General features: G+C 48.3%; 1 protein-coding gene across 1 annotated transcript in view; it reads right to left on the reverse strand.

The window, feature by feature from the left end:
• Positions 1–10,010, reverse strand: part of SDK2 (sidekick cell adhesion molecule 2) — a 147,385-nt gene that overhangs the window by 60,426 nt on the left and 76,949 nt on the right. Inside the window, exons 20-21 of the mRNA XM_010856483.1 lie at positions 8,121–8,302; positions 6,903–7,018 (exon numbers count right to left, since the gene is read on the reverse strand). Coding sequence (XP_010854785.1) covers positions 6,903–7,018; positions 8,121–8,302 — 298 coding nt within the window. The remainder of the gene's footprint in view (positions 1–6,902; positions 7,019–8,120; positions 8,303–10,010) is intronic.

Below are 10,010 nucleotides of genomic sequence, written 5' to 3' on the forward strand. Positions count from 1 at the left end.
CAACATCCTCTGGATCATGGAAAAAGCAAAAGAGTTCCAGAAAAACATCTATTTCTGCTTTATTGACTATGCCAAAGCCTTTGACTGTGTGGATCACAATAAACTGTGGAAAATTCTGAAAGAGATGGGAATACCAGACCACCTGACCTGCCTCTTGAGAAATCTGTATGCAGGTCAGGAAGCAACAGTTAGAACTGGACATGGAGCAACAGACTGGTTCCAAATAGGAAAAGGAGTACGTCAAGGCTGTATACTGTCACCCTGCTTATTTAACTTATATGCAGAGTCCATCATGAGAAATGCTGGACTGGAAGAAACACAAGCTGGAATCAAGATTGCTGGGAGAATTATCAATAACCTCAGATATGCAGATGACACCACCCTAATGGCAGAAAGTGAAGAGGAACTCAAAAGCCTCTTGATGAAAGTGAAAGAGGAGAGTGAAAAAGTTGGCTTAAAGTTCAACATTCAGAAAACGAAGATCATGGCATCCGGTCCTATCACTTCATGGGAAATAGATGGGAAACAGTGGAAACAGTGTCAGACTTTATTTTTCTGGGCTCCAAAATCACTGCAGATGGTGACTGCAGCCATGAAATTAAAAGACACTTACTCCTTGGAAGGAAAGTTATGACCAACCTAGATAGCATATTCAAAAGCAGAGACATTACTTTGCCAACAAAGGTTTCTCTAGTCAAGGCTATGGTTTTTCCTGTGGTCATGTATGGATGTGACAGTTGGACTGTGAAGAAGGCTGAGCGCCGAAGAATTGATGCTTTTGAACTGTGGTGTCAGAGAAGACTCTTGAGAGTCCCTTGGACTGCAAGGAGATCCAACCAGTCTATTCTGAAGGACATCAGCCCTGATTTCTTTGGAAGGAATGATGCTAAAGCTGAAACTCCAGTACTTTGGCCACCTCATGTGAAGAGTTGACTCATTGGAAAAGACTCTGATGCTGGGAGGGATTGGGGGAAGGAGGAGAAGGGGACGACAGAGGATGAGATGGCTGGATGGCATCACTGACTCGATGGACGTGAGTCTGAGTGAACTCTGGGAGTTGGTGATGGACAGGGAGGCCTGGTGTGCTGCGATTCATGGGGTCACAAAGAGTCGGACACTAGTGAGCGACTGAACTGAACTGAACTGATGGTCTACTCTGATGGTTGTAGAGAAAAGGGCTGAATTGATGTGTCTTGTTTCTGACGGAGGCAGTACATTACAGGCTCGCGAGTCCAGGATAGTACGTTTGGCCTGCTATATACTCAAGTTAAGAAAAGAAGGGGAAATTCTCTTTTTCTCCCTCCCCTCCTCTTTCTATTTTTCTATCTCTTTGCATGTGCACAGATTTGTATAAAACATCCTGGAAGGATATGTAAGAAATTAACAACAGTGATTCCCTGGAGTGGGGAGAATTTCAAGGTTGGGTGGGAAAGAACAGGCAGATGAGGGGCTGGGGTGGAAGGGCGTGGGATGGAAGGAAGATTTCTGCTCTAAGTTTGCCTTTTTTATGTTTGTTGGGTTTTGAATTGGGTAAATATATTTCTGGTTGAAAATTAAATTAAAAAATGAAAAAAAAAATAATGAGGGCAATTTGGCCACAGCAGCAAAATTATATATATCTATCTTTTGACTTAGCAATCTTATTTCTAAGAATCTATTCCAAAGTTACACATGAAAATATAAAAAGATGTATGCATAAAACTGTTCACCGTGGAAATGTTTGTTACAGGAAAGACAGGAAACAACCAAAATGTCTTCACTAGGGAGCTGGTTGACCAAACAATGTGAGATCCACATAATGCACTACAATGCAGATTTTTAAAAAAGGAACATGAAGTATCTCTATATACGCCTACAAAGTGATCTCCAGGATATAGTGAAAATAGCAGCAAGATGGAGAAAGCACGTATCGTACACCGTCATTCATCTGAGGCGAGGAGACACATTGATGTATGCATGTATTTGTTTATGTTAGAGAAATGGAAGGGAAAATCAAACCAAACCAACACACAAAAAGAAACGAATTCTACTGGGAAGGCAGAGGACCAGAATTCAGGCTGATTTTCTTGGAGTTAACTTTTCTTTGTAGATTTAACCTTGGAACCATGTAAATATGCTACATAATTACAGAATGAAATTAAATTAAAAAATCAATCCCTAAAAATCAAAACCAAAAGGAAACAAATGAACTTCACAGTGTATTGAGTTGGAGCAAAAATCAGAAAGAAACCCTTTCAAAGACTTTGCAGCACAGAAAGGGGTGGGGGAGTATATCTTGCTGGGATACACCCTAAAAACAGAAAGACCTACGGATCATCTGAAGCTATTTTCAGTAACCACAGTGTTGATATTACTATTCTGAAACTGTTGTGGGTGTCTGTGGGATCAAGTAGGTCAGTGATTCTTTGGTGTGAAAAGAATTCGATTTTTAGTATGGAGAAAAGAGAGAGAAAAGACCCACGAGATTATTTTAAAAGAAATCTGAAAGTCCTGAAATTGAATTGGAAGTATCGGTATACGTTTTATCTTTTAAAATAGTATTTTTCAGTTGCCCATTCACAGAGCTTCGAAACAACAGTCAGTGCTAGAACCAGGAGCACCCCATTGCCCAGATTCTGGTATCTAACTATCATTTAAAAGAAACAAGGGCTCCCTGAAGACGTGGCTGATCCCAGGCATGCTGCAGGAGGAGAAGATAGTGTGTGCCATCCTGTCATACCAGGGAGCAAGGACGCTACCCAAGAGCCCTGGGGCTGAGACTTCCCTGGTGGTCTAGTGGTTAAGAATCTGCCTGCCAACGCAGGGGACGCAGGTTGGATCCCTGGTTCAGGAAGATTCTACATGCCTTGGATCAACTGAGCCTGTCGCCACGATTACTGAACCCGCGTGCTGTTAACTCCTGAAGCCTCTGCACCTGGAGCTTGAGCCCCACACAAGAGAAGCCCCCACGAGAAGCCTGCATGCGGCAACGAAGACCCAGCGCAGGCGAAAGAGGAAAAGAAGACTGCTGAGCCCACATCAGAAGGACTCACCAACTTGAAGAGGCAGGTGATGGGTCAGTCTGGCATCAATAAAAGTAATAACCGCAGTGGCTTGAAACATAACAGATGTATTAAAATTCCCTAAGGACATAATAACACTAACAACAACAGCAACAGCACAGATGCCTCCTGCCCCCATCTAAACTCATCTATCACCTTAGAAGATGCCGAGGAACCAGTTCATTCCTCTGAAAATTGTTAACTTACGGAAAAGACTTGAGCACTTACCATGCTTTCCCTAGATGAACTAAAACTTCAGGTAACCAAAAAGCTGTTAAGGGAAAAATTCTTTTTTTTTGGTTAGGGGGGAAAGTATTTCAGCCCATAAATCGAGACAAAAACCACAACATTCACTTCTCCTCCTTTTGCAACCCGTACTGAGATAACAGACCACACAAGGATCATCGTGGCCACTACATCCTAGTAAGAGAGACAGTTGGATGCTTTGCCGGCTAATGAGGATGCACAGCACCATCTAGGAAGTAATATTTTGAAAAAAGATATTCAAGCCTGAACCGGATCAAACCTCTCATTCTAAATTCCAAATTACTGCAAATATATAGTGTTCAGAGGAATAAATTAAATGACCCCACAGGGATGCAATCAGCCGATCCAGCCAGGCTGTGGAAAATTCTATAGGATAAATGACTAAGTTTCTCTACAAAATAAACTAAAAAGGAGAAAGAGGGGGACAGAGAACCTGTGGGCCAACTGAAACCTAGAAAAGTCCAACCAACTGCAGCTATGTGGCTTTCCTTTGGATCCTGAGGCAAATAAACCAGCCAGTAAAGGAAAGGATTTGGAGACCAGGAGGTTTGAACGCTGACTGGGTATCTGATACTATTAAGGGGACCATTGATATTTGAAGGCACCGTAATGAGAATGTGGTTACTGTGGTGAGGTTTTAAGTAGAGACTTTATAATGTTTCTCTGCGGGAATATGAATGGATGAAAGGATACAATACCTGGGATTGTCTTAAAAATATTCTAGGATAGAGGCTGGAAAATAGAGGGAACAAGGCTTCCCTGGTGGTCCAGTGGTTAAGAATCCACCTTCCAATGCAGGGGGAGTGGGTTCCACCCCTGGTCGGGGAACTAAGATCTCATGTGCTGCAGGGCAGCCACTAAGACCTCACGCAGCCATTTACATAAATAAGAAAAAAACAGAGGGAACACGCTGGGCCGTGTGTTGGTAACTGTGAAGCCATGGTGCACTATGGCTTTACCCAGTCATTTTAGTCTTCTCTCTAATTCTGCAGATGTTTGAAATTCTTTCACAATCCAAAGGGGGAGAAAGGTCCCTTCTCACTGAAGGATGGAAGAGATGAACACTGCTTTTTTTCCTCCCTGTGACACTGAAGGTGGAAGGAGCAAGAAGCAAAATCCCCACCTGTATCCATCTGCACTTAGAAAAAAATCAGTTATGGTCATTATTTGACAGTTAAATCATATGACACTTTATTTTCAATGCAAGGCAAGGTGTAGGGTCTGGAGTTTGAATCTGAGCTGTGTGGTTACTTTGAACACATTACCTGTCCTCACGCCTCAGTTTCTTCCTCTACAACGTGGGGTGATGGGAACGTCCCTGGTAGTCCAGTGGCTGAGACTCTGAGCTCCCAATACAGGGAGCTGGTCAAGGAACTAGCTCCCACGTGCTGCAACTAAGAATTCACACGCTGCAACTAAGACCCGGCACAAATCAATGTTTAAAATAAAACGAGGGATGTTTCTGGCAGTCCAGGGGTCAAGACTCTGTACTTCCAATGCGGGGGTGTGGGTTCGATCCCTGGTCAGGGAACTAAGATCCCACATGCTGCACGGCCAGAAAACCATAATAAAAATAAAGAAATACAATGGGGGTGATGATAACAAGTCTTCCTTCTTAGGGCTCTTGTGCACCTTGTCCAAGACAAGTACGGGAGAGAAGCCCATACTGCCTGGCGCTAGAATCCGCCGTGTCTAAGCACAAGCGAGTCTTCCTCACCTGTTTATATGCTCCAGCTATTTGGACAGTTCCTTCCCGCTGACTTTCACGGAGCAGGGAGTGGGTGCTGGGCACTGCCCAGACCTGGGAATCAGGTGGGCTTCTGTAGCCTCCTCTGGCTCCAGCACATAATAGGTCTTTGCACTAATTGTCCCGGCCACTGAGCTGGCCTCCTTGGCCCTCTGGGAGCCATTTGCCTTAGAAGTTTGCAGCCCAGGGCTCCCCAGGGTGGAAGGAAACTTAGAGTCAGCAACAAGAAGCTAATTGTTCCCAGCTCAGCTCCTCTGCACGATTCGAGTCTCCCCTTTCCCTCCCCTGCCGCCCCCCAGAGTCTCAATTAAGAGGTTTCTCCAGCCAGCCAGCACTGCCGGCGAGAGCTGCAGCCTTGGCCCAGGAAGGCCGGCTCGGCCTCGGTGATGCGCCTTCCCGGGAGGGGGATGCCACAGCTGGAGTGTGTCCCAACCTAGACCCTCCCTCCTTTTTGCTGTGCTGTGCCAAGTCGCCTCAGTCATGTCCGACTCTGCGACCCCATGGACTGTAACCCGCCAGGCTCCTCTGTCTGTGGGATTCTCCAGGTAAGAATCCTGGAGTGGGTTGCCATGCCCTCCTCCAGGGGATCTTCCCGACCCAGAGATGGAACCTGCGTCTCATGTCTCCTGCATTGGCAGGGGGGTTCTTTACCACTGAGCCACCTGGGAAGCCCCCCTCCTTGGTTTACCAGCAGAAAAATTCTCTCAGTGATTTAATCTCAGTCTCTTCCTGTCCAGCCACCTTGACCTTGAAGCAATAAAGGCTGAGACTGCAGGTCCTAGAAACACTCTTGGTTGTTGCACACCGGTGGTTTGAGAATGTTCTGAAAGTGTCTGCGGTCACTGCCAGGTCGCCAGATCCTTGGGCTCCAAGCCAGAGCCTGAAGTTCTCTCCCCCTCACAGCTGGCTTCCTGGTGACACGTGTCACCACCCCCCGCCCCCCGTGCTGCCTGCCTGTGTGAGAACACGGAGAAGGCGGCCGTCTGCACACCAAGGAGAAAAGCCTCAGAGAGAACGAACCCCGAGGACACCGGGCTCTCGGCCTTCCCGCTTCCGGAACTTTCAGGGGATACACTGCTGGTGTTTAAGCTGCCCCGACTGTGGTACCGCGGGAGGGCCATCCGAGCAGCTAGTCCACTTCCACTCCTGTTTCTAGCGTTTCCCTAATGCTTGTTAGGTGTTTGCCATTCTGCTCAAAAAATACAAATATCCTCACTTAATCCCCACGTAACCCCAAGGAATAAAAATTAGCATCATTTTCATGCACAAATGAGGGAACAGAATGTATCTTGCTTTCCCAGCCGCTAGACATGCATAGAGTCGGGCTCAGTAAATATTTACCGAAGGAAGGGTGCTCAGACGGACTCACTCGTCCAGGGAGCCGGTGAGAGGCAGAGCCAGGACTCTAATCCGGGCTCTGAGTCCTAGTCCAGCCCTTAAACACACTGGGCGGGGTCAGGTACAGTCCAAGGACTTGAACGCTCCCTTTAGCTCACGGCTCAGGGGTAAGAAGTGCGTTTTAGATATTTCTGACGGGGCCACGGCTCTGCGGAGGGCCTGAGCCTGAAACAAACCTGGTTTTGTTTCTAACCCAGTCTCACTGAGACTGCGCTGTTGCACCTGGTCACAGACAGGTCAAGGTCCGTACTCCCTGGGGCCTGGACGTGGACTTGGGGACAGCCCGAGGCCCTCTGCCTTGATCACGTACATGTCCCCTGCTTGGCCTGAACCAGTGATTTCAGAAACAGCGGGGACGCCCTCCTGTACCCTCCCTCGCCTGCTCCGCTCGTCTCCGGCCCGTGTCCTCCTTGCAGGCTTCCACCGGGGCCGGGAGAGACCTCACGCACCTTGTAGCCCTGGTTGATGCCGTTGATGAACTGGGGGCTGGGGGCGTTCCAGGTGAAGCGGATGGTCGTGGAGTTGGTGGCTTCGGCGTGCACGTTGCCCGGAGGGACTGTGGGGACTGGGGGAGAGCAGAGAGGTGGGGGTGTGGGTGGAGGGACCACCGTCTGTCTGGCCCAGGGAAGCAGAGGAAACACACAAGATCTGCAGACACAGCTTTACACCCCACCCTCCACCCCCCAGCCACGGAGACTTGAGATGCTCTCTCGCTGTACATTGCCTGAGTGCTCAGTCGCTAAGTTGAGTCTGACTCTTTGTGACCCCATGGACTGTAGCCCGCCAGGCTCCTCTGTCCACGGGATTCTCCAGGCAAGAATACTGGAGAGCCATTCCCTTCTCCAGGGGATCTTCCCAACCCAGGGATCGAACTGGCGTCTCCTGCTTGGCAGGCGGATTCTTTACCACTGAGCCACCTGGGAAGCTTCTGTAGATTAGTTTGGGTTTAATAAAACCGGTCTGGCCCATTTCACAGGATGCCCATAAATACAAGTGATGAATCTGAAAATGCTCAGGGTGGTTTTTAGGTACGACACTAAATGTAAGCTGTTTCATGATCCAGTTAATGGGAAACTTCGCAGAAGGTCCCTGTGCCCCCGAAGCCTCTGCCTTCATCACACCCGCCCCAACCTCTTCATCTTCTCCTCCATCCTCCCGCCCTACAGGGTAACTGGGCACAGCGTGCAATAGCCTGCTGCTGCTGCTGCTGCTGCTGAGTCGCTTCAGTCGTGTCCGACTCTGTGTGACCCCATAGACGGCAGCCCGCCAGGCTCCCCCGTCCCTGGGATTTTCCAGGCAAGAGTACGCCTTCTCCGGTGCAATACCCCGGGGCTGGATGAAACAGGCGACATGGTTGAGGCAGTCAGCACTGGTGCTGCTGCTGCTCCGTCGCTCAGTCATGTCCAACTCTTTCTGACCCCATGAACTGTAGCCCTCCAGGCTCCTCTGTCCATGGGATTCCCCAGACAGAGATACTCCAGTGGGTTGCCATTTCCTTCTCCAAGGGATCTCCCTGACCCAGGGATCAAACCCAGATCTCCTGCATGGCAGGTAGATTATTTACCCTCTGAGCTACCTGGGAAGCCCACGTTAGGACTGGGCGAGTACAGGATCTCACAGGCACAGACCTTGGAGAAGGAGAAGCAGCGGCCACTGTCCCCACTCACCTCCCTGTAGCGTCCACTCGGTGACTTTGCTGCTGTAGACGCCCAGCCCGGCGCTGTTGTAGGCAGCCACCTCGATCTCGTAGTTGGTCCAGATGATGAGGTCCTCGAGCAGCAGGTTGTTGACATCGGCATCCGTAATGTTCTTATATTGGTACCCGACAGGAAGCCCGGCCAGGCAGTACCTGGGGGGAGAACGCCAGGATGCCAAGGATGAGAGTCAGCCGGCATGGCCACGTGTCCAGGAAGCTGTCTGTGATGGCAGAAATGGTCCATATCCGTGCTGTCCAATCAGGTAGCTGCTGGGCATCTGAGATGTGCTTAAGTGCAACTGAGGAATTACATTTGTCATTTAATTTCTTTTTATTAATTTAAATAGTTGCAAGTGACCAGAGGCTATCCTACTGGATAACACAGGTCTAGGGGATGTGTCTGGACTATTGTTTTTGATGGGGGAGGAGGACGTTGGTGGGATGGTTAACAGGATGCTGAGAGCTCCTGGGAAGATCTCACTGGTCTCAGCTTTGAGAGGTCATTGATGGGAGAGTGGTCTCCAAACTTTGGGCTGATTTTCCTTCTTGCTCTAGAAGAATGGCTCCCTCTTTTGACAGCCACTCACTTTGGTGGAGACAAAAAGGCCTGAGGCTACCTGCTCTACCAAGTCCCACCTTCCACTGGGAAAAAGAACACAGGGTAATAAAGAAACGGGATCTGAACAGGCACATTTTGGAGGATGGATAGCTTACAGGAGAACCGCAATGCACACATACTTTCGATTCTAATAGGGAATTGCTGCTGCTGCTGCTGCTAAGTCGCTTCAGTCGTGTCCAACTCTGTGCGACCCCGTAGACGGCAGCCCAACAGGCTCCCCCGTCTCTGGGATTCTCCAGGCAAGGATACTGGAGTGGGTTGCCATTTCCTTCTCCAACGCATGATAGTGAAAAGAGAAAGTGAAGTCACTCAATTGTGTCCGACTCCTAGCGACCCCATGGACTGCAGCCCACCAGGCCCCTCCGTCCATGGGATTTTCCAGGCAAGAGTACTGGAGTGGGGTGCCACTGCCTTCTCTGATTAGGGAATTAGAGCCCCCAAATTATTTTGATGCATCACGAAGCCGCACATCAGTGGTTCTCAAAGCCTTAGTGTGCATTAAGTACGCCTGAAAAGCTCGTCAAAACACAGCTTTCTGGGCTAACCCCAAAGTTCCCCATTCGGTAGTCCAGGGGTGGGACCTGAGAATTTTCATTCCTGTCTAGTTCTCAAGTGATACTGACACCGCTGGTTCAGGGACCACGCTCTGAGAACCGCTGCCCGTTAGAATCACCAGCAGACCCACCACACAATTAACTGACTATGGAGTAGCCGAACTAATGATAACTGATAACGGAATAGCCAAACCAATGCTAATTTCTTCCAAGATTAGGGGATTTCAATGCTGTGAGTGTTCAGGAAAGAGATATGGGAAGTTACCTAGCATTTTGCAACCAGCCTGAGTTCAGAATATTGATGAGAGTTCTCAGTAGTTTCAAATAACAGGCTAAAATTTTCTTTTCTGAACACCAAATTTTAGTTACAACTTAATAATATGCTTTTAGGTTACCAATAAGGAGCCTGGTGGGCTACAGCCCATGGAGTTGCAAAGAGTCAGACACGACTGAATGACTAATACCTTCATTTTTTCAAAGTGTCCACAGTCAAACTGAAAAATAAAAGGCTATAAAACTGGGCTTCATTTTTCCATAAAGACCAAAGAAAGAAATGCTCCTTTTTTTTTTTTTTTGGCTGTGCCATGAAGCATGTTGGGTCTTAATTCCCTGACCGGGAATCAAATCCATGGTCCCTGCTGTAGAAGCACAGAGTCTTAACCACTGGATCACCAAGGAAGTCCCCGGA

The sequence above is a fragment of the Bison bison genome, unplaced genomic scaffold, assembly GCF_000754665.1.
Source record: "Bison bison bison isolate TAMUID 2011002044 unplaced genomic scaffold, Bison_UMD1.0 scf7180017864371, whole genome shotgun sequence".
NCBI classification, from domain to species: Eukaryota; Metazoa; Chordata; class Mammalia; order Artiodactyla; family Bovidae; genus Bison; species Bison bison.